The 26118-nt window shown below is 36.2% G+C and overlaps 2 protein-coding genes across 4 annotated transcripts in view; both read right to left on the bottom strand.

Moving 5' to 3' along the window:
• Positions 1-559: 559 nt before the first annotated feature.
• LOC137389944 (actin-binding protein WASF2-like) lies at positions 560-15253 on the bottom strand. The gene is made up of 9 exons (XM_068076141.1): positions 15113-15253; positions 14614-14679; positions 11203-11277; positions 7894-7988; positions 7139-7235; positions 4301-4474; positions 2992-3190; positions 1908-2007; positions 560-847 (listed from the first exon to the last, which is right to left on the bottom strand). The coding sequence occupies exons 1-9, from the start codon at positions 15155-15157 to the stop codon at positions 823-825; spliced, it is 876 nt and encodes a 291-aa protein (XP_067932242.1). The 5' UTR covers positions 15158-15253; the 3' UTR covers positions 560-822.
• A 4012-nt stretch (positions 15254-19265) lies between these two features.
• The window catches only part of LOC137389943 (trithorax group protein osa-like), a 28039-nt gene continuing 21186 nt past the window's right edge, over positions 19266-26118 (bottom strand). Inside the window, exons 8-9 of one of the 3 annotated variants that reach the window (XM_068076139.1) lie at positions 20822-20921; positions 19266-19954 (exon numbers count right to left, since the gene is read on the bottom strand). In XM_068076139.1, the coding sequence (XP_067932240.1) occupies positions 19894-19954; positions 20822-20921 (161 nt within the window). In that variant the 3' untranslated portion in view covers positions 19266-19893. The remainder of the gene's footprint in view (positions 19955-20821; positions 20922-26118) is intronic. The other 2 variants (XM_068076138.1, XM_068076140.1) reach the window with 2 other exon arrangements.

Genomic DNA, 26118 nt, shown 5'->3' on the forward strand with positions numbered 1-26118 from the left:
ATAATGTCAGCACATTAAATTGCTGCCTTCTGACATGTTTAATATTTAATTTATAAAGATGTTAAAAAACCAGGTTGAACATTCCAAACTTATTTATAATGCAAGTAATGATACTACGAAAGAGGTTAAATACACAAATTCAATTTCAAATAAGAATACTTAGAGCCAGATGTGAAAGACCTGCAAAAATATTCAGAACTGGATTAAGACCGGTTGTGTCATGGCTGGTCTGTAGATGGAAGAGATGCTGACATATATTTATAGAAACTCTCGTAACAACTTAAAAAAGTCTGAGTTTTACTGTGTATTCATACCGCAAGCAGTTTCTTTGACAATGGTTTTGTATATATTTTACCAACTAAAGATACATATGATGAACAGAGGCCAGCTTTCTTCTTAAGAGTTGTGTTGTCATATTATATGAGCAAGCAACTACATTATTTTAATTAGAACCTTTTAGCGATGTATGAATTGCATCTTATTCATTCTTGAAAATGTAAGTTGGTAATCTGAACTCAAGGTAATGGTATCAATTTGTAGTCATCGAAAATATAAAGAATCCTATAAAATAATTATATTATAAAATATAAAGCTGATACAGTATTGATAAAAACTTTGGAACCAATGTCGGGTACATAAACCACAATAGTGAAGATTTGGATGACAACAGAAAACTGATACTTGAAATAATTGTTATTTGTATGACAAATCATTATGTTTGTTATAGTGGCACTAGCAATACTTGTCAGCTATGGTGATTTGTTAATAAATGCAGTTGCTAACTTGTCAAGGTAAAGGCATCTTTGCATGCAACTCCTGATTTTATGGAGCACCAGCTGGAGGGTACCTGTATCATAACAAATTAGTTTTATTTTTCAGTTTATGCTAACACAATACAAATAGACAAATAAGCTTAGGCGTAGACTATATCCACATTCACAGTGTCATAAAATAAAGCAAATCAAAGGCAGATCATCTAAACCCTAAAATCTGAAAAAGTATTTTCAAATATGGAAGGTTGTCTTCTCAATAAAAATAATTCTAACCCCAGGAGTTAATCATAGCTTTTAGTAAACATCTTACGAGTTCAAACGCCTCTATTTGTATCCTGATGGTGACATCAGGCTTTAATGCACAAACAATATAGGGTGAATATGTTTTACATCACATATATTAAAAAGTATTGCAGCGCTGGTTTCTCAAAGCAAAACCTTCAACAGCTGTACTTGAAGCGTTAGTTAAGAGCGGACAACTCCTTTGTAACACTAATCATAATTAAAGTTAACACATATATCTAATCATCAGCTTGCTGCATCATGTCCGTACTGGGATTACTGATCACTCAGAATTTGACTTAGTACAAACACTGTACAGCTATGAAGCACATTCTGCAATGTTCCAAAATGTACACTGTATAGCTACAGACCATACACACATAAGTTATGGTATATACACTGTACAGCTACAGAGCAAATACTGTAATGTTACAGTACGTACAATGTACAGCTACAGAACACATGATGTACAACTACAAAAACATACACTGTAAAGCTACAGAACACACACTGTGAAGCTACAGAACACACACTATTAAGCTACAGGACACACACTGTGAAGCTACAGACCACACAGTATGAAGCTACAGAACACTCACTGTGAAGCTACAGAATACATGATGTACAGTTACAGAACACACAATGTGGAGCTACAGAACACACACTGTGGAGCTACAGAACACACACTGTGGAGCTACAGAAAATACACTGTGAAGCTACAGAACACACATGCCGTGCCGCTATAGCAAATACAGGAAAGCATCAATACAGTCACAACTAGTGTTTTCTCTTGAAGGTCTGTTAACGGTCTTAAAAATTAGCACTCGGCTTAACTTGGAAACCTATACTCACACGATATTGTTCGGAGGAGGATATTGGTTGGCACCTGCAGGTGGATAGCTTTGTGGGTTAACAGGTGTATATGCGGGTGGTGGAGCGCTAGCTTGGCTTCCTACATACAAATTTGATAATTCAGATAAGTCATAGCCCTGAGACTCTGGAGTAATATAAGGATAATAAACTTTGCTTTTCAAAACCAACCTTAGTTGCAATCTCATCACAGATCTACACATCTATATCAATAAACAACAGCAAAAGTTTTTATAAGTCTGACCATCAACTGGAAAAGCAATGACAGGGATGGAGTACTGACCATTAACTGGAACAGCAATGACAGGGAGGAAGAAGTGATCATCAAATGGAACAGCAATGACAGGGAGGGAGTACTGAATATTAACTGGAACAGCAATGACCGGGAGAAAGTACTGATTATCATATGGTACAGCAATGACAAGGAGGAAGTACTGACCATCAACTGGAACAGTAATGACAGGCTGGAAGTACTGACCATCAAATGGAACAGCAATGACAGGGAGGAAGTACTGACCATCAAATGAAACAGCAATGACAGAGAGGAAGTACTGATCATCGAGTGGAACAGCAATGACAGGGAGGATAGTACTGACCATCAACTGGAACAGCAATGACAGGTAGAAAATACTGACTATCAACGGGAACCGCAATGACAGGCAGAAAGTACTGACCGTCAACTAGAACAGCAATGACAGGCAGGAAGTACTGACCATCAAATGGAACAGCAATGACAGGGAAGAAGTACTGATTATCAAGTGGAACACCAATGACAGGGAGGATAGGACTGACCATCAAATGGAACAGCAATGACAGGGAGGAAGTACTGACCATCAACTGGAACAGCAATGACAGGGAGGAAGTACTGATCATCAAAGGGAACACCAATGACAGGGAGGATAGCACTGACCACCAACTGGAGCAGCAATGACAGGGAGGGAGTACTGATCATCAAATGGAGCAGCAATGAGAGAGAGGAAGTACTGACCATCAAGTGGAACAGCAATGACAGAGAGGAAGTACTGACCATCAACTGGAACAGCAATGACAGGGAGGAAGTACTGACCATCAAATGGAGCAGCAGGATAAAGAGAAGGCTGAGCAGATGTCACAGGTGGACCTTGTATCCTTGGCTGACCAAATCCTGCTGGTGGCTGTGGCATCTGGAAAGGCTGGTTGCTTTGAGGATAACCAAACTGTGGCTGTGGAGGACCGGCTTGGTACCCGACTGTTGTCTGAACTCCTGGCCTTACTTCCGGAACATTCTGCATTAAAAGTTGAGAAACTGTAACAGCCCAAACCCATTTTTAAAAGCTATGTTATCGCTAATAATAGTACTCTTTACGGATAATTTGAAATAGAATTGTGATGCATAATAAATAAATGCAATGATTTAATAAAGTGCATCAATAACACCAAATGTACTATATCTTAAGGTCTCCTTATTTTAAGATTTTAGATTTTTAACTTTATTAACTAATTTTACAAAAAAACTTTGAAATATCAGTTTTTACCTAAAATATCCAATCTCAGCAAGTTCTCACTCTCGTTCGATTTAAAAAGCAGTCATAGATAATGAACAACATTGTATTCTATAAGAGAGGTTGTAAACATTGTGTGGTTGTGAATAGAGATCTGCCATTAGGAGTTACATTTCTAATAACTTCTGACAGAAAGAGATTTAATTGAACTATTATAAAGTATTATTACTCTAGCAGTAACGTTCGTCGTGAGAGATCATCATGCATACCATGCGCACAATTAATTTGTGTTGCAGCAAGATGGTCGATTAAGGCAGATGGTAGCGTGCTTGACTAGGAAGCCGAATATCTGGGTTTCGTTCTTGTACGGGGAATATTTTTTCCTGATGCTTTCAGTGTGGCTTCGGAGACTTGGACGACACGGCTCTTATTATAGTAAACATTATAGTAACTAGTACACTGGCAGCCTCATGTGCTGTGAGAGAATGTCATCTGTAATAACTATGCACACAATTATTCCGCAATGCTTCAAGGTGGTCTAGTGGTGCAGTTGGTAGTGAACCTAGCTGCAAAGCCAGACATCCAAGTTAAGTTCCTGTGCATTGCATTTGTTAACCTCTTAGGGTAGCTTCGAGGGACGGACACCACTCTTATTATAGTCAAGATTAGAACATAATCCGTCTGCATAGCTGACAGTGTACATGTAGCTTAGATATAACTTTCCATTTGTAGTCGTTTTACGGTGACTATTATATTTACTGGTACAGGAGTCTACTAGTTCATCTTTTGCTTCACAAATACTGGTTTATAGCGATAACTTTATAGATGTTCAATAGACCACTAAAACCATACAAAGCGATATACGTAAAAGGTTTATGCGTAAAACTATCTTACTGCAGTAAGTATGCCTCCAAATAGAGCTGTGCCAGCATTCTGGGCAACATATGAGATGGGATCCTGATGGTAGTGACTTCCTGCTGGGTGTGTGACTATGGCATTTGGCGTTACTACGGTGGCTCCAGGTCCCATAGCAGAAGCAAGAGGAGGAGGCCCTTGGTATGGCCCTGCCTGAAAATGTGCAGGACAACAAACTTGTATATACTCATGCTGGGCATAATATTTTCCAAAATGTGTACATAGGGTAACTACAAAGGTTATGTAATGACAGCAGATCAAAAGCTTGACCATTTTATTGTTTGCTCCACCGAGGCTAGCTGATTTGGGACCACAGGCTTTACCAATTACTAGTTCTGTATTTAGTTAGATGTACTTGTACTTCTTCTACTGAACAGATGAAATTTGGTCTGTATTATACTTAACATGTTGCCGCACATGTATTTAAAAATTCGGATTTTGTTTGAAGTTGTTTTTCTTCAACTAGATAAAACCAAACCAAGAGTTCGCAATTGAGTTAGCGATTGTAAAAGCTTGACCTCAATAGGAGGGCTCAACTGGAATCAGAGAGTGACTCAAATGAATTAATGCCTACTAAGAAGTTACTAGTTGAAATATGCCAACTAGTAAATAAGACAAAGGTCAGTATATATGAGCAATAGTGGAATCACTCGCAAGCACCCTAACTTGTCTTAGCTCGTCATAAACAAATATGGCTATGGTTGCTGGAGCAAATGCCTGTGGTGTTTTACCACAAATGAAAAGTTGTACAGAATGCATAGGTATGATATCAAAGCAACTAATTGAACGATATGAATGTCTGGACTTCGGTTCTAACAGACCATCCAAACTGTGAAACTAGATTTCAAGAGGGTTGTAATGATTCACCAGGTATTCATGATCAGACTCGATCATAATGTTCTTAGATAAGAACCAAAAGATTTCACAGTACAGATGAACATGCTCCCATAGAGGTATATTGCATAGAAGTACGAGTAGCATAAAGATGACAAGTTGATACATATAAGAGAATGCAAGAGTACAGTCATACTTCTACATATGAGCTAATACGTTCCGGGACCTACTGTGTCAATTCTTTCATCCCAATTTAGTTTTTTCTATATAAAATGACTAAATATAAATTAATCCATTCCCATACTCTGAAAAACTACCTAAAACAGGATATTACAGCAAAATGAGCTTTTAATTGTTGTAATTCACTACCTACAGTTACTAAGTAACAAACACCGCAAAACCGTTAATTAAACACCACCTTTATTTGAACGCCATCTCCATTTGGCCACCCCTACATGTAAAAGGTTGAAAAATAAAGCACCACCCTTTAATTGAACGCCACCTCCATTTGACCATCACTTTGACATTTTTTGATCTTTACAAACCCATAATAATAAGTGATCAGTAGAAAGTGTTCCAAAAAGCATACTAATGATGACTCAGCTGTATCAATAACAATTAATTCTTCCATTGTTTCTGTTCGTATCGAAGTTCGTTTTTCACACCAAAGGTTTCCATTTTTGATTGCTTTTTGTTATAACTTTGAAAGCAATACCATAGAGATAATTAATAACTGTATCAGGCTAATAGTAGTTCCTTGTTTATGTGCAGGCTTCATACTTCGACGTATGTGAAAAATGGTTTACATAAACGATGGTATATGAACGACTAGTTTTAGACTAAAAATTATGCTTAGCGATGTGGCTAAAAATTCAGCATTTGCACGAAATGCAACCCAAATTTCTAATGAGCTTTATGAAAAATAAATTGCTAACCTCCATTTGAACGCCAACTCTATTTGACAGCCACTTTAGGGGCAGAGCAGAAAAATGGAGTGCCATGGGGTTCAAATAGAGGTTTTACGGTACTTATCTAGTGGTTATGATCTACAATGAAATTTAACATGGACTGTATAAAGTTCTTACCTTTAACAAATTGTAAAGCGTGGCACAGGCTACAATGTCATTGTAGGTTACTTGCAAGCAATAGATATCAACTGGTAGAGATATAACTCGGCTTCTCGACGCATATTTATTTAGAGATCTACGACAAGTTGATGGTAAGTTAGCAGATTTATTGCATTTAAAAAGGTTAATGTCGCTCTGCTCGAAGGAGAGTGCAAAATATAGGCAACATTCGCTTCGCTCGTAAAGGGCTTAAATTTATCTTCCCAAAATTCTAATGATTTTGAACGCCAACTCTATTTGACAGCCACTTTAGGGGCAGAGCAGAAAAATGGAGTGCCATGGAGTTCAAATAGAGGTTTTATGGTACCCATTTAGTGGTTATGATCTACAATGAAATTTAATATGGACTGTATAAAGTTCTTACCTTTAAGACAGATGCTAGCGGCGGTGTGAGAAAGACTTGACAGCAACATGTTCGATACGCTAGAGTTTTGCGCTGCTACATGACATAAACTTTACATTTAACCTAAAAACTTGACATACTATTAATAAAAGTGTGTACAATACGCAGACTTAAAAGTAGGTTTTAATCTTACATTGCAGTAAACTTAATTCCGATTTCAATTTTTTCCTTTTTCCTACCGGCTCGGCTCTTTTCGCCTCGCTTTCACCTTCACTTTTAGCTGGAATTTTTAAAACCTTTTCAAACTGATCGACAAGAAAGACTGAGCGATGCCCTTCCCGTAAATCGTCTCTCGCATGGTCAGCCGCATCGAGAATCGTCTCATAGGCTCGTATCTAAAATTTGTTTCACATTTCCAAAAAACATTTGCTCAGAATTTTCCTCGTATCTCAAATTTCTCATATGCTGAGGTATGACTGTATTATACATGTATATAAAAGAGTAGAACTGTACCTCGTCTAGAATACCAAATACCCGAGTCTGGTCTGCTCGTCCGAATGATTTCACCAGCAGCTCTCGAGACTGAGGATTTTGTCTATCGGCAATATGTCTGGATATAAAGATATACATGCATTTTTAACAGATCTGAGGCAAAACCTTCAATCTAAGCGAGATACGATGGTTCTCTGCACTAACATGTCTTCAAAAATATATTTAGTTTATGAAGTTGTCACAATTGTATTGATTTAACGTTCATAAAACATATTTTATATTAGACAGAGTTTCTGGAATAAATCTGTTTTATGGGTTGAAGAGCTTGTAACTCTCCTCCATGGTTACGTAATCTGAACACATTTGGGTCGTTGTTTCTGAAAACAGCCACAACTAAGACAAGGTAGGCCTATGCTTGGGAAATTTTACAACGATAGGCAAGCGCGTAAGAATTTGTGTCTTTATGGTTTTTCTGTGCGTGTTCAACATATATGTACAGATTTATGATTATCACCTCCTTAAAAAAGTTATGCACCGTTTACGAGTTGCAATAACTTGGAGTTGTCTACCCATTATTGTTTACAGTATTGAGTACTTTTATATGGCACTTCCTTCAAGGCTGACTAGCAAACTAACACTGGTTTAATCAATTGAAATCTTTATCCCAAGACATGGCATTACATGTGCAACACGTGAAAATATTTGTCAACGAGTTTTGTTCTAGATATTTCTTTCTTTTGAGCGATTCTGTACTTAAAAGAAGCATTACTACTTACACAGCTAACAGTTTGACCAAGTCTTTCTTTTGTTGTGTGTAGATTCCCATTTTGATGATTGGTTCAGCATCTTTTGCAATCATGGGTAGAATTCTCTAGCAAAACAAATACACATGCACAACACAGAATTACGAGGTCAGTAAAAATATGAACTGGTTTACTCTGTGTGAATAGTACTAATGACTAGTTGTTAATAGCTGCAACCTAGTACTATGGTATATCTGAGTTACAAGCTGCACGACTTACGTCCACTAGTACTTATGCCTACATTCAGCAGGTTCAGAGTCTTACTCGCTAAGCACCAAGTCATCACCACGAGAAGGTCAGTATTGTTTATATTATTATTTATTCTACGCCCTTATCATGGCCTCAGAAAAGAAAGACAGTTTAGTCAGCAATCAAATTGGAGCAAAAAGATGCTGCCGCTAGAGACAAAGCCTAACATGATAAAACATGTTTCATCAGACCTATTGCCTGATCTTTTTCTTGGTCATACAAAGAAGAAAGTGTAGGTTATGTGCAACCAACCAGTGGATTTCAATTTTTACACATATTTTCTATTTTTTAATATTTTGTATCTTTGTGTTAATTTTAATTTTCGGGCTCAAAAAGAATCCTGTGTAATATTTTTTCTTTTTTTCTTTCATACCATCAAGTTATTATTATTAATTTATTATTTAATATAACAATCAAAGTATAGTGGATACTTTTTCTATACTGGGAATGTTTTACAATGAGGTCACAAATGAAACATTTGAATTGGATTTTCTTTCTGCATCATATGTCCTCATTATACACCTCGAACAGATACAGTCTGAGCTATGACCATGTTGACTGATGACCTGTCAGTCAGAACCGATCTAGGTCATAATTTGGATAGGTAGTGAGCACAGTCGTTAGTTACTAGCAACTGGTACTATTATTCGTCAGACGGTGGTATTGACTAATAGTAGTTATTAGTAGTATTAGTCAAAAGGTGATATAGTGGCTATTAGTTCAGAGTTTTACTAGTTGCTTAGTTACTCAAAAGAACTGAAATACAGGGAAACCACGGTTCTCAATCGCTTCGGTTCTCAACCAATTTGGTTTTTGACAAAAAAATATGTGAATTGGTCGTCTTGGATCTCAAACATAAACTCGGTTCTCGACCAAACCGGAGCATGCGCATTGGAAGTAAACGTTCGGAAAAGCTCAGGAAACAACATGGAAACATTTTTCAACAAAGGGATAAGCAAGTTACGCTTCATAAATCCTTTACAAAAAAGAAGGAACCATCTGGGATGACGTCCCTCTACCAAAGAGATTTGCTAGGGAGATAACTCCTCCAGTTGAGTTACCCTAAATTGTTTTCGAGGAAGATTCTCCTTCAAATATGTGAAGTAAACATGCCATTGCTGTTTATATTTTCTTTTTCATACGATTTTTGATGTAACTGATCTGTTCCATTCTTTGCTGTTTCATTATCAGTTTCTGTAATTTTTGATATTGTATTTTAACCTAGAATGTTTTCAATGTTTTAAGAGAAAGCATACGAAATGTTTACATTTTGTTTTCTGTTTTCATCATCATAGTTACAAAATATTTTATTAAAATTAAGCATGATCTATATCTCCCGGTTTTTATTTATAGTATGTAGTATACTGTACAGTTTATGGTGTAAATGTTTAAAAAATACTTTATCGAAGTTGTTTTCTCGGCTTGGAATGGATTAAAATTTACATAAATTAATTCTACTGGGAATAATTGTTTCGGATCTTGAACAACTTGGTTTTCAGACAACCTTCTGGAACGGATTATGTTAGAGAACCGAGGTTTCACTGTATTTGTTATAATGGCCCACTATCAGATCAGCTGCACTACTGGTACAGTCAAACCTTCACTAACATTTATAATCACCCTTTCACAAGTAAAATTTGGAAAAAGTTTTGCGTTGAAAAAAGTAATTTTAACATATGATATACACAAATTCTCAAACATTTCACTTGTCAACTAAAAGTAAAAATATAGCAACACTAATAATAAAATACAAAATTAATAAAATATAGAAGTGAAATTAATTTAAGCTACCGTAATTTAAAGTAGAGATAGTTATGCTGAGATGTACAGTATAACACCAAATATACAGCCTCCACTTTGAGTACATGTACAGTATAACACAAAATATACAGATTGCAGAGCCTCCACTCTGAGTACATGTACAGTATAACACCAAATATACAGATTGCAGAGCCTCCACTCTGAGTACATGTACAGTATAACACCAAATATACAGATTGCAGAGCCTCCACTTTGAGTACATGTACAGTATAACACCAAATATACAGATTGCAGAGCCTCCACTCTGAGTACATGTACAGTATAACACCAAATATACAGATTGCCAAGCCTCCACTCTGAGTACATGTACAGTATAACACCAAATATACAGATTGCAGAGCCTCCACTCTGAGTACATGTACAGTATAACATCAAATATACAGATTGCCGAGCCTCCTGTGTGAGTACATGTACAGTATAACACCAAATATACAGATTGCAGAGCCTCCACTCTGAGTACATGTACAGTATAACATCAAATATACAGATTGCCGAGCCTCCTGTGTGAGTACATGTACAGTATAACACCAAATATACAGATTGCCGAGCCTCCACTCGTGTTCAGGGGTCTCTAAGGTAACATCATTGTCTTAACACTTTAGATTTTGCATGAAATTTAGACTTGTACATTTAGATTTTTCCTATTTTTGTATAATACATTATTTTTACACCATATGTAACTTTTTCAAGTATTTATCATAGTTTTTAGACTCTGGAACAAATGAAACCAAAGAAAATATATGTTTATAAAAATATTTGCTCCAACATGCAAACATTTCGATATAGGAAGGAAACACAGGAATGGAGTAACTTCAGATGTCGAGGTTTGACTGTAACTAGACTGATGTACCTCGGTATAATGCGTTGATAGTTTCCAGCACAAACTTCAACTTACGGGAATTCATGACAAAGTTTTTAGTTTATTCTCTAGGCCAACAAAGTTAGAAGGACTAATAAATTAACTCTGTAGCTCCTCGTAATCTCACATCTAATGCTGTCTATTATTCAAAGGATGACCTTGACACAAGGTTTTAAAGCTTCGCAGGCATCTGAAATTACAGCAGCAAAAAGTTGAGGCATTTTATTTAGATATTTTGCGAAAAAAAGTAGGTCAAACAAATTTTTAACAAAGCCTGTAGTTGATGACCTAACATGGAATAGTTGGCAGTTATCAGTTAACCTGACTTATGATATTCCATAGAATATGCTCACCCTGGCAGCGCTCAAGTCAGAGATGACTTTCACCCTATCACTTCCTCCCATGAATTGTCCCTGTAGTCTATAGAGCTGTAAATATACACATATCCTTATCTACACGTTTATTGATTACTATTTCTTGGATTATAAGAAACATAGCCAACTAACAAAATGCTTGGTCACATGACCACACAAACTCATTCAGTTGTCTAGCTAATATCTGATGAGGAAATTCTGGCACAGAACAATGTTTTGGTTTTTGGCAAATGTGTTTCTAGATATGTACGCTTTAGTTTCATTTCTTTAGGCATTACTTTAGTTTTGGCAAATGTGTTTCTAGATATGTACGCTTTAGTTTCATTTCTTTAGGCATTACTTTAGTCCCTGCAACGCCTATGCCATGTTTATGTTAGGCCTATGTTTATGCTGCCTTATGCCATGTTTATGTTAGGCCTAGCTTATGCTGCGCTTATGCCGTGTTTATGTTAGGCCTAGCTTATGCTGCGCTTATGCCATGTTTATGTTAGGCCTATGCTTATGCTGCGCTTATGCCATGTTTATGTTAGGCATAGGCTTATGCTGCCTTATGCCATGTTTATGTTAGGTCTATGCTTGTGCTGTGATTATGCCATTTTTATGTTAGGTTTACGCTGTGCTTATGCCATAGTTATGTTAGGCGTATGCTTATGCTGTACTTATGCCATGTTTATGTTAGGTCTATGCTTATGCTGAGCTTATGCCATGTTTATGTTAGGCGTATGCTTATGCTCTGCTTATGCCATGTTTATGTTAGGCCTATGCTATGTTACACTACGCTTACATTATGCGTTTGCCGCTTATGCTATGCTACAGCTCCGTTTATGCAAACCTTATGCTGAGCTGATGTTATGACACTAGTTACAGATACTTCTGTCTATTATCTTCTCAATGATCTGATATCTTCAACATAAACACACATTACAAGTTCACTAGTCAGCTGTACCAAGTTTACTAATTTCAACCAAGACATGCATAGAATAGAATATACATGTAGAATATTCTAAAACATAGAATATGTGGGGCCACTAGGGAGATGCTAATAAACTCCATTCCTACTGCCCTCATTCGTGCAATTTAAAAAAAGTTTACATCATTGTTATAGATTTATTTGAATAGCCTGAATTATATAATGAGTTCTTCACATCGGTACCGGTTTTCCTGCATGTCAACCAAAGAATAAATATGAATAGTTGTTTTAATTATAGAGCTCCACGTCATAGAAAACCAGTAATTCATTGGCCTAAGAGTTTAAAACAGTCATTCTTAACCTCATGCCAGGTAGTTAGTCCTGCGCGAGTCATATGTAAACGGATCGAACCCTTCAAGGTTGGAAATGTGCATACACGTATACCTATATATATTTCTCAAAGTTTGTCATCTGTTTTCTGTTGCTCTTCGGTATGTCCACCTATAGCTATTCAAATCTTGGAACTAAAATTTCACATTCTGCTTGACTTGAACTCACAATGATATTTGACAACTTATTTGTAACAAACCGCAGTATTACAATCCAGGTCTTTAACCACGAGCCCACATAAGCTTTCGCACTTTTTTGCTCTTACTACATAATGTATACATCCTTTGCCGTTTTTACACCCAAATGATATATTATTTCAAACTTTATTAACTCTATGTAACGTGATGCTTTTTCGCATTTTCGTGAACTTTTATTTCTGGTTTTTCGTAAGATTCAATTACGTAATCGCGGTGAAGGTCAATACTTTTCATGCGGATAACTGTATTATCTCGAGTAGGAATGGCCTCTATATTCTCTCATTGTTCGGTCAAAGAAAAACAGTCTGATATCCCATTTTTACATTTGTACCAGAATCGAGAGGTACCAGTATAGTCGTATTCAAATTTTCGTTTTATTTCTTTGAAATTTATTTGACCTGCACAAAGCATTTTTCTCACGATATTAAGTTTGAAAGTTACAGTTGTTTGAAAAAGTTTGAAAACCTCCACAGTTGTTTTTATTTCCTCTCTTGATTTATTTCAATTACACAAAACAATTTTCTCATGATATGTAGTTTGAAAGTTAAAATGGCAAACATTGTTATATGTTATATACAAATAAATTTTCTGTGGTAAGACTTGTTTATTACCCAGGCAACGCCGGGTAGTACAGCTAGTATAAGTATAAGTATATAAATGCAAATATATATACATGTGTATGTGTATAAAAGTACACAATGCAATTATACTACATCACTGTAAAATGCTTACTACTGTTATTGCACTGCTAATGCAACTACAGCGACATGTGGGCTAAAATCTACTGCCATTGCAATGCATTTCACATCTGGGCAGTGAGTACTTATCAATGCGAAATTATGATTTTTTCATAATGATCCCAACCCTAACTAAACACCATTGTGATGCATTCTATCTCTTAAGCCTGATTCTCATATCGATTGCGAGACTCGACGGTAATCTTGCACAGCAAAACGCTTGCGACGATAGGCTCGGTGGCTTCTGTTCACATAAAGCTGCATAAAATATGTTCGCTCGCTCTGCCGTGCTCTGCCGTTTCGATAATGCTGACTTTCACCTGTACAGTGCATTTTGGGAAGGTTTTGCCTGCGGCTATTCGCGAAATTTGAACAGCACTAAACTCTTGCGTTGACCGCCGGCAGCTACTGGCAGTACTCGGCAGTACCCGGCGCGTAGGTTCACATTTCACCGCTGATAACCTGCAGTGCTGTCGCCGGTGCTTTGCGGCGTATATGGGAACCAGGCTTTACATAAGTCTCTAGCGAGACATTTGATAATGCGGAGAGAAAAAGCCTTACTTCCTCGTGACCTAAATTTATGCATGTCTGTTTGAGAGTGACATACGCAACTGTATTACATCAAATGTTTCAATGAATCTAAAATCTGACAACTGGTCTGTCATAATCAACCACAGGTCTCTGATTTCAACACATTACTAATAGCTTTTACAACTTTTCAATAGAGGATACAAAAATGCAAAAATGCAATCGTTTTCATAGAAATTATGAATCTCTTATTGTTGTTATGTGAAACTTTCTTGAGCATGACAACTAGTAGATCTGTGGAAGCCTGCACATAGAGCTAACCATTATGACATTTAAGTGAGCCACAAAAATGATGTAGAGCTATTTCTATAGAATAGTGCTATAACAGGTTGATACATTTTAGCTTGGATTGAGAAACAATTTCTGTTTTGCAATTTCTTTCTAAAGATAAATTTCCACTCTTTCTATCATGGTTGAACCTGGTTCCCGTATGGGATGCAAGACCCCGGCGTTTGTTTGCTTTTTTGACCCCATTTGTTTGCTTCCAAAAACCATAGACATCTACATATATGCTAGGAGTTTAGGTAGTGCTTACTGTGGTCTTTCAGTGTATACATGTAAAGGTTACCTGCTGAGCTGTGAAAGGGCCAGTAGATTTATTGATGACATCATGCTTGGAGCCAGTGAAGACACTCTAAAAGAAAAGGTGCAGATAAGTTTTCTGAGACATGTGCTAAGGAGAATACAAGGGGCTAAGGAAAATAGGGGCGGGGCTAACAATGTTCTAAGGAGATAGAGGTGGGGCTAAGGAGAATAGGCGCTGGACGAAGGAGAATAAGGGCGGGCTAACAATGTTCTAAGGAGAATAGAGGCGGGGCTAAGGAGAATAGGGACGGGGATAACAAACCCAACAAAGGAGAGACACCAATACTACTACCATGCACCATACAAGTAGTACCATATACTCATATCTCTAAATATAACAAGGTTACTACAATATGCATTACAGTAGTATTATATACTCATATCTCTAAATATGACAAGGTTACTACCAAATACAATGCAGTAGTACCATATACTGATATCTCTACATATGAATATGGCAATATATTTCAATTATTTCTCACACTTTTCACTTTGGCAGCGAGTTGTTCAAAAGCCTGATACTCCATATCGGAAACCAGTAGACCTGCTTCTTGTTGTCAGTGTTCAGCTTGAAAACTGATTAGGAATGAGAGCTTTTGAGTGGGATCATTACTCACTATATTTACACATCCATATCATGCGTGCATCAGCCCTTTGACTAGCCTCAGCGGCCAGTCTTATTGGTTAATCATGGTTTACGCCTCGGTGGTTATGGTGATGTATAGAGGCTGATGTCACGAGCTAGACTTGCCACTACAGGTTCCCATAAAAAAACTAAAGCTATACAGAGCGTTAATACACCCCTTAAGGCTGAGAAGCTTAATGAGGTTTTAGACATTTGCTCAAATCGGGTCTTCAATCTGCCTGACCATCCATTACATTCTTACTTCTCTATAAAACCCTTACCCTTTATACCAGACACCAACACATTGTCAATTTACATTATAAAACAGAGTTATGCAAAAAGAGCTTTTTCTCACATTCACGTAATTTACATGTGCGTTACTACTTCTGTTTTTGTTTTATGGTGTAATTTGCTCTAAAAGCAGTGATTGGTGTAAATAACATAAATATCTATTCATCTATGTTTATATATTCTCATTCATTTAATGGTGATTCAATTTATTATTATATGCCTAAATACCTTGTAGCTATTATGATTTATAAGTCTTCCCTTATTTATAAAGACTGCAGGGTGAAAGGAGCTATATTGTCACATGGCCCACTCGAGGTTGAGTCAAGTTCCAGGACACTGTATGGCCCATGAACTGCGAAACAAAACTTTATGAAACACTTTCAGAACAGTTAGTGAATCTTGGAAAAAGAAGTGGTGAATACCACTTTTTTAGTTTATAATACAGATGTGGTGAGGCTAAGAGGTCAACTGCGGGTTCATTCTTGTGATGAAATGTGGTATTTTTATTCAAATCCTTGAGACCGCCATTTTGGCATCCATAGGGTGCAATTGAACGGAGAATTAGAACCGGACAGGCAGATGATACTATGAGTTACTGAAAGGCAGCTTCTTAGCAAAGGGAGTCTTGAAGATGACAGACTCTTTTTTGTGATAGCAAAGACTGAAACCATCACTTTAGGTTATGGTGAAAAAGACCTGAAGTTGTGTCAACCAGAACTGCCAATAAAACTCTATGAAGTTGTGTCAACCAGCACTGCATATAACTACTGTATGAAGTCATGTCAACCAGCAGTGCTAATAACTACTCTATGAAGTCATGTCAACCAGCAATGCCAATAGCTACTCTATGAAGTCATGTCGACCAGCAGTACCAATAGCTACTCTATGATGTTGTGTCAAACAGCAGTACCAATAACTACTCTATGAAGTCGTGTTGACCAGCACTGCCAATAACTACTCTATAAAGTCATGTGGACCAGCAATGCCAATAACTACTCTATGAAGTCGTGTTGACCAGCAGTGCCAATAACTACTTAATGAAAGCGTGTTAACCAGCAGTACCAAAAACTACTATATGAAGTCATGTTGACCAGCAGTACCAATAACTACTCTATGAAGTCGTGTTGACCAGCAGTGCCAATAACTACTCTATGAAGTCATGTCAACCAGCAGTGCCAATAACTATTCTATGAAGTCATGTTGACCAGCAGTGCTAATAACTCCTTTATGAAGTCGTGTTGACCAGCAGTGCCAATAACTACTCTATTAAGTCATGTCGACCAACAGGGCCAATAACTACTCTATGAAGTCGTGTTGACCCGCAGTGCCAATAACTACTCTATAAAGTCATGTCGACCAACAGTGCCAATAACTACTCTATGAAGTCATGTTAACCAGCAGTGCTAATAACTATTCTATGAAGTCAGGTTGACCAGCAGTACCATTAACTACTCTATGAAGTCATATCAACCAGCAGTGCTAATAACTACTCTATGAAGTTGTGTTGACCAGCAGTGCTAATAACTATTCTATGAAGTCATGTCAACCAGCAGTGCTAATAACTATTCTATGAAGTCAGGTTGACCAGCAGTACCATTAACTACTCTATGAAGTCATGTCGACCAGCAGTGCTAATAACTGCTCTATGAAGTCATGTCGACCAACAGTGCCAATAACTACTCTATGATGTCATGTCAACCAGCAGTGCTAATAACTATTCTATGAAGTCATGTTGACCAGCAGTACCAATAACTACTCTATGAAATCATGTTGACCAGCAGTACCAATAACTACTCTATGAAGTCATGTTGACCAGCAGTGCCAATAACTACTCTATGAAGTCATGTCAACCAGCAGTGTTAATAACTACTCTATGAAGTCGTATCAACCAGCAGTGCTAATAACTACTCTATGAAGTCGTGTTGACCAGCAGTGCCAATAACTACTCTATGAAGTCATATCAACCAGCAGTGCTAATAACTACTCGACATGTATGAAGTAGTGTTGACCAGCAGTGCTAATAACTACTCTATAAAGTCATGTCGACCAGCAGTGCTAATAACTGCTCTATGAAGTCATGTCAACCAGCAGTGCCAATAACTGCTCTATGAAGTCATGTCAACCAGCAGTGCCAATAACTACTCTATGAAGTCATGTTGACCAGCAGTGCCAATAACTACTCTATGAAGTTGTATCAACCAGCAGTATTCACCCGCTGCTACAAACTCTGGTCTGAAGACTAAGGTCAAGGTAACAAAACATTGCATGGACAGGGGCATGATAAGAACACCTGCTTTATTATATAACTGTATTTAAAATTACAACCTTCCTCTTTTTTATTTGTTATGTGAAAAGAATTGATAATCACCTCCCAAAGCACTTTACATAATTGTCAGTTGTGAACTTATGACTAACTGAACTTCAGGTCATCAGCGTATGGCCATTGAGAACAGATTGTCTCTATACATCTTAGTTCTTAGGATCTCTATAAAGGATCAGATACTTAGATGTGAGAATATGGAATGGTTAATACCAGACGAGGCCAACTATTATTAATTAAGAGCTAAGAACATCTGAAACATTGACGAACTATTCTTGCATCAAGTTGTCAGATTTCTACTTTGAAGCCTGTAAACAAAACTTTTCAATAAGTATAAGGTAGATATAAGTATAATAAAATATTGCTTTAATAGCCATAACTGTTACACAACGCCAGCACTCTAAATTGCTTCCTTATGACATATTTAGTATTTCATTTATAAAGATGTTAAAGGTTGACTTGCAACAAAATTCACATTACAGTTATTTGGTATCAAAAGATTCACCCTGTCTCACTCTGTTGTGTTGTAGGTGCCAAATATGTGGAAATGTGATTACAAGCTCAAAAACGAAAAGCCGCTGTAGATTGGAATCTGTTTATTTCTCTGACGTAGTCATTACAGTTTGGTATTGTCTTATCACGTGATGTTCTCACGTGAATTAAAAAGCCAATAAAAAGCTCAATATAAAGCTTCGGAAAGTTTATGACAAACACTTTGGGTTTTACCGAAGACCCTGTATCAAATATAGATGTTCGCTACTTTACAGTTTTGTTTCGGCTTGATCTAATCGTCAAGTCGTAATCTGATCATGTGACCCAGTACTTCGCAAATAATTTTTGCAGCACTTTTCGATTATCACAGGTGACCAACAGGCTGGTCATGATTATCAGACAATGATATGTACTCCTTCGAGGTAAGGTTAAAAAATTAAATGAACTTTAACAGTAAGTTATAAGATATCACTGCTAAAAGTGACAGCATTACAATGACGGTAAAACAGATGCATAAAAACAATAGACATGGTTTTATTGAAGTTTATTTGTGAAAATATTTCGACGAATAAAGTTGCATGAAAGTGTAAACAGAAACCATCTACCACAACTACGTCACATTTGAGCCGTTTTGGAAAGAGAATCCAAACTACGGCGGTCTTTGTGGGTGCAATTAGCTGTTCGTTTTTTAGCTTTTAAGAGCTTGTAATCACATTCCCACATATTTAGCACCTACAACACAACAGAGTAAGACATGGGGAATCTTTTGATACCAAATAACTGTATTGTGAATTTTGTTGCAAGTCAACCTTTAAAGAAACCAGGTTAAACATTCCAAGCTTATTTATATTGCAAGTAATGATACTAAGAAAGGGGTTAAATACACAAATTCAATTTCAAATAAGTATCCTTAGAAACAGATGTGAAGGACCTATAAAAAATTTGAAATATATTCAGAACTGGATTAAGACTAGACAAGACTCGACTAGATGCTGACATATATTTATAGAAACTCTCGTAACAACTCAGAAAAGACTTAGTTTCACTGTGTATTCATACTATAGGTAGTTTCTTTCATGATGGTTTTGTATATATTTTACCAACTAAAAATGCATATGATGAAGAGGCCAGCTTTCTTCTTAAGAGTTGTGTTGCCATGTTACATGAGCAAGCAAGTCCATTGTTTTAATTAGAACATTCTAGTGATGTATGAATTGCATCTTATTCATTCTTGAAAATGTAAGTTGGTAATCTGGACTCAAGGTAATAATATTAATTTGTATAATAGCTATCGAAAATATAAGGAATTTTATATAAAATAATTATATTATAAAAGATAAAGTTGATACAGTATTCATAAAACTCTGGAACCAATGTCGGGTATATAAACCACAATAGTGAAGATTTGGAAGACAACAGAAAATTGGTACTTAAAGTGATTGTTGCTTGTATGACGAATCGTTATGTTTGTTATAGTGGCAGTAGCAATACTTGTCAGCTATGGCAATTTGTTGATAATTGCAGTTGCCAACTTGTCAGGCTAAAGGCGTCTTTGCATGCAACTCTTGATTTTGTGGAGCACCAGCTGGAGGGTACCTGTATCATAACAAATTAGTTTTATTTCTCAGTTTATGCTAACACAATACACATAGACAAATAAGCCTAGGCGTAGACTATATTCACATTCACAGTGTCAAAAATAAAGTAAATCAAAGGCAGATCAAATAAACCCTAAAATCTGAAAACGTCTTATCAAATATAGAAGGTTGTATTTTCAACAAAAATAATTCTAGCCCCAGGAGTTAATCATAGCTTTTAGTAAACATCTTACGAGTTCAAACGCCTCTATTTGTATTCTGATGGTGACATCGAGCTTCAATACACAAACAATATAGGGTGAATATGTTTTACATAACATATATTAAAAAGTATTGCAGCGCTGGTTTCTCAAAGCAAAAATTTCAAAAGCTGTACTTGAAGCCTTGGTTAAGAGCGGACAACTCCTTTGTAACACTAATCATAATTAAAGTTAACACATATATCTAATCATCAGCTTGCTGCAACATGTCTTTACTGTGATTAATGATCACTCAGAGTTTGACTTAGTACAAACACTGTACAGCTATGAAGCATATTCTGCAATGTTCTAAAGTGTGCACTGTACAGCTACAGACCATACACACGCGCGCGCATGCACGCTCGCACGCACACACAAGTTACAGTACATGCACTGTACAGCTGCAGAACAAATGCTGTAATGTTACAGAACATACAACGTACAGCTACAGAACACATGATGTACAGCTACAGAACATACACTGTGAAGCTACAGAACAGTCATGCCGTGCAGCTACAGCAAATACAGGAAGGCATCAATACAGTTACAACTGATGTTTTCTCTTGAAGGTCTGTTAACCGGTCTCCACAATTACTACTCTGCTTAACATCAAAATCTATACTCACACGATATTATTCTGAGGAGGGTATTGGTTGGCACCTGCAGGTGGATAGCTTTGTGGGTCAACAAGCGAATATGCGGGTGGTGGTGCGCTAGCATGGTTTCCTACATACAAATTTGATAATTCAGGTAAATCATAACCCTGCGACACTGCACTAAGATAAGGATAATAAACTTCTGCTTTTCAAAACTTTCAAGCTTTCAAAAGTTTTCAATCTTGGTTGCAGTCTCATCACAGATCTACATACCTATATCAATAAACAACAGCAAAAGTTATTAGAAGTCTGACATTCAACTGGAACAGCAATGACTGGGAGGGAGTACTGGCTATCAAATGGAACAGCAATGACGATTAGGAAGTACTGACCATAGAGTTATCTCCCCCTAGAGTGATAACTGTGCATTCAACAACACGAGCGTTTCCGGTGCCAACAAGGAGCGTTTAGGCCACGCCCCTTTTTTGTGCTAGTCAATCGTAGTGATCGACAGAACAATAACGTCAGCCATGAGAATGATCATGAATTTCCAGTTAAGAGAGTAATTATTGCTCATATTAAAGAAATGATGATTATAGTTTATTACTCTAATATATGCTTATTATTTAAAGCAATTCAATACCTACATGCATTGAAAAGGCACTGAATAGATGGTGTTAAGTAAGTGAGTTAATGCAATCAGTTACTCCAATGATATAAAGCCCCCAAACATGAGGGGCTGTATATCATTGGTTATTCATAGATAAGATAGATAGTCATACTGGGGTTGTATTACATTGGTGTGATGGGAAGCTAATCGACTGCCATCAACTGAAAGTATTGACATTGTATGGTGATAGAGTGATTCATTATCACCTCAGTTCACAAACAGCCCTTGGATGTAATCTTAGATTTCAATACATATCAATCAAATACATAGACTAGCTTGAAGCAAAGATGTCCACTAGTTAGTGGACATCTTTGCTTGATGTAAGCAAGCAAAAAGTTTGAAAGTTAGAGTGGCAAATGTTGTTATATGTTAGATAAAAATAAATTATACTTAATTATACTAAATTATAATTATTTAAAAATAAAATAGACTTTTTATTACTTTATTTATTAAATAAAGTAATAAAAATTAGCTATGATTACAATAATTTTTTATTGTAATCATAGCTAAACAGATTATAATTAGCATTACTTGCTAATTATTTTACATTTAAACACATTTAGTTTTATTTTTTTTCCTAATTTATTTCAACAAAACACTTCTTTCATGATATGAAATTTAAAAGTTGTAGTTGTTTGAAAAAGCTTGCAAACCTTTAGAGTTGTTTTCTTTTTCCTCTTAATTCATTTAAATTGCTTAAAAATATTTTCTTATGATATGAAGTTTAAAAGTTAGAATAGTAAATGTTATATAAAATTAAATTTTCTGTCCAAATACTTTTTTATTACTCGGGCAACACCGGGTAGTACAGCTCATAGTTGATGGCAGTTGATTAGCTTCCCATCACACCAATGTAATACAACCCCAGTATGACTATGTATGTTATCTATGAGTAACTGCTTGCATTACCTTCACTTTCACTCACTATCTATTCAGTGCCTTGGCAAGTCATGCAGGTATCAGGGATTATAATTCATTTCCATATTATTTCCATTTCCATTTCCATATTATTTCCATTTCCATAATTCATTTTCATATTAATTCCATTTCCATATTATTTCCATTTCCATATTATTTCCATTTCCATATTATTTCCATTTCCACAATTCATTTCCATATTAATTCCATTTCCATAATTCATTTCCATATTATTTCCATTTCCATATTATTTCCATTTCCATAATTCATTTTCATATTAATTCCATTTCCCTACTTCATTTCCATAGTATTTCCATTTCCATATTATTTCCATTTCCATAATTCATTTCCATATTAATTCCATTTCCCTACTTCATTTCCATAGTATTTCCATTTCCATATTATTTCCATTTCCATAATTCATTTCCATATTAATTCCATTTCCATAATTCATTTCCATATTATTTCCATTTCCATAGCATTTCCATAATTCATTTCCATATTATTTCCATTTTCATACCATTTCCATACTTGTAAAATAAAATTTCCATATCCATTTCCCTAAAATTATGGAAATATTTATGTTTATGGAAATGAAAAAGTAAACATTTCCATAATATGTTTAACAATCTCTGGTAGGTATTGAATTGCTTTAAATAATAAGCATATATTAGAGTAATAAACTATAATCATCATTTCTTTAATATGAGCATTAATTACTATCTCAAATGGAATTCATGATCCTCGTTTAACCCTTCTCATGGCTGATGTTATTGATCTAGTCAATCACTACGACTGACTAGCACAAAAAAGAGGCGTGGCCTAAACGCTCCTTGTTGGCACCGGAAACGCTCGTATAGTTATCACTCTAGGGGGAGATAACTCTATGGTACTGACCATCAACTGTAACAGCAATGACTGGGAGAGAGTAGTGACCAACAGCTAGAACAGCAATGAGAGAGAGAGAGGAAGTACTGACCATCAACTGGAACAGCATTGACAGGGAGGGAGTACTGACCCTCAAATGGAACAGCAATGACAGAGAGGAAGTGCTGACCATCAAATAGAACAGCAGCGACAGGGAGGAAGTATGGTGAAGTTTATAAACAATCTATTCCAGCATAAATGACGCTTGGATCGCCCATTGTTAAAGATGTGGTTGCGTCAAGAAATTCGATTTAATGAAATTAAGACCCACAAAAGGCTAAAACATCAGCTCCAATTTGATGTCATTTTTGTCTTTGTAGACCAACCCTGTCCAGAGATATATGCGTTTGAATGGAGCCCTCTTTTAAAAAGCTCACGTTCCAGCGGGTGCTTCTTTCGTGACGTCACAAGCAATACATCTGAAAAGAAACCACGAGCGATAAATATGAGGTCGCTTCCTTAGCCAATCATCAGCGCGAAATTTTTATATAGGCCGTAATAAATGTTATCACTCGTAAAACGTGTTGTCTGTGATCTCAAATTTAGGGATTTTACTCTATTATTAAATCGCATGGACATCAATATTTACTAAATTAATTAACAACGTTACTTTAATGAATTACTCGATCGACACGTTTTATTGGCGGACAACATAATTGTAAAAATTGCTGTAAAGTTACTGCGAAGGTGACTCCGAGTTTTCTTGGCATCAGGTAGTTAAAGTTCTACGGAAGAAGATCGGCGAATGGAGGTAAATTTATCTTTTACTTTGAGTCTCCTTTGGAGTTTCCTGTTGAGTTTACATTCAGATTATATTTCCCTGTTTGAGGCTAAAATGTAATTTCCTGTGCGTGCGAGATACATATGTACAGTGAGTTGTTGACGGCTTCTTTTTAATCTTTAGCATCTAGCAATACAATGGCTTAGATTGATGAATATACTAAAGGTAATATTTTAGTACTCATTAATACATGTACTAATTAATAAAATTATAACTTTTTGCTATCACTAATCATCGTTTTATATTTTTTTATCGGTTCACCTAGCTACATTTGCTTCAAATTTTTTGTGGCAGTTTTTTCTAGTAAATTAGATTTATGATTTGACTTTAGATGTTCACTTTTCACTTGTAGAAAGTGAAGAAAATCGATTGATCAATACAAATCTTTAACTTCCAGAACCAAAGCTTCGAATCATTGGCTTGGCGTATTGTGCCTTTGTTAAACATTTATTCGTTTTTAAAATTACACTCACATTCTATCTAAACCCCAATTTGAAAGCTTTCAGTAAGCTTTGAAAGCTTTTAGAATGACATATCTATGAATGACATATATTTATTGCATTTGTTTTACTGATTTCAGGATGTTTATGTCGTCCCACCAGCCGAAGCAGCTTTGTCAGTGTAGAAACTGCCATAAAGGGGAAAGAGAGACTTGAATGTGTGCTGCATATACCATGATGTTTTGTTTGAGTTTGTTGCAGTAGATGAATTTGTCTTATTGTATCAGCTAAAACTACGTGAGCGACCACGACTTGATGAATATTTTCAATAAAAGCTTTATGCCGAGATGAAAATCTTTTTGCTTGTAAAAATTATATAATAAAATTATATTGTTGAAGATAATGCAAAACATGATTTGCAGAATATTGTAGTAAATTGGATACGGTATATGGATGTGCGCAGAACTGGAGAATGTGAGTTCAAATCCAGTTTGCAGCAGACTTCTCATCCTTAAAACTCTATCCTTATGTATATTCTTTTCAAAGACGCAGCTTGCTTATTTTACTTACGGTAGTAAGAAACTAGTTTTCAGTGTGGGCAATGATATACAGCCCCGCCCCAAGGATAGGCGACGGACATGATGTGGGTGGGGCTTTTGGGAGGCTGTATATCGTTAGTGTGGGTAGCGGCGGAACTGTGCTGATACAAAGACCTTATTCTACATAGTTTGCTTGACAGAATTACCGTAGACCGGTAGAGTTGGTAGTCGGTACTCAAATGTTTACACAGCATTTGGAGAAAGTGACTAAGACAAATTTTCAATTTTCGTTATTTGAGGCCTTTGAAACATTCATAATAATGTATCTGTAGCAGGGTTTAAAATTTTATTCCAACCAACATTAGCAAATACAAAATAAAATATATGCCAATAGAGCCGCGTAAGACTAGACTTTTATCGCAAATAGCCGATGTGAATATGAGATATATTGACAGATAAATCACGCGTGACATCATTTTGGGCAAGTCTGGGCATGTTTTTTTGGCCTGAGCGTTTTTATCGCGATCAGATCCTTTCGATTTTAATCTTCAAATATCTTGGCAATGAGATTGCCTAACACAACAAACAACATATCAATTGATAGAGAAAAAAAATGCTTTCTTTTAAGATCAACTCAAATTTGACGCAACCACATCTTTAAACTGAAAACAGTCATGTTTTGAACTTGTTACTGATGGGAAGGGGTCTCAATATGATTTTCTGATTTAATTACTTTTCATTCCTCGGGTGTTGTAAAATAGAAAAGTTATAGAAAGGATAATACAATTGAAATAATGAAAAGCGGTGTTGATTTTTGTATCAAGTAATGCTAAAATGCAATATCATAAATTAAATGTTTGATCATGTTCACTGATTAATCCCACATACTATTATCATATATTATGTTACCATATTATTGATTATCAGTTGTAACAGTGATGTCAGACTTTTGGCTCTACAGCCCATGGGATTGGGTCGTTTGTTGTTAAAGGATGACAAATGACATTGACTTGATTAAGCTGCGGTAATCTGAAATTGGCTGCGAAATTGAC

Source organism: Watersipora subatra, chromosome 3, assembly GCF_963576615.1.
Source record: "Watersipora subatra chromosome 3, tzWatSuba1.1, whole genome shotgun sequence".
Taxonomy (NCBI): Eukaryota; Metazoa; Bryozoa; class Gymnolaemata; order Cheilostomatida; family Watersiporidae; genus Watersipora; species Watersipora subatra.

What these genes read in the sequence shown, in the direction of transcription:
- LOC137389944 (XM_068076141.1), bottom strand. Translation starts at nt 15,157, where the DNA reads ATGGAGTATCAGGCTTTTGAACAACTCGCTGCCAAAGTGAAAAGT. An exon ending in TATTTGGTATTCTAGACGAG is followed by an intron (nt 4,475 to 7,138) that starts GTACAGTTCTAC and finishes GCACATTTTCAG; the next exon opens with GCAGGGCCATACCAAGGGCC. An exon ending in CCTCCTCCGAACAATATCGT is followed by an intron (nt 848 to 1,907) that starts GTGAGTATAGGT and finishes GTTATGATACAG; the next exon opens with GTACCCTCCAGCTGGTGCTC.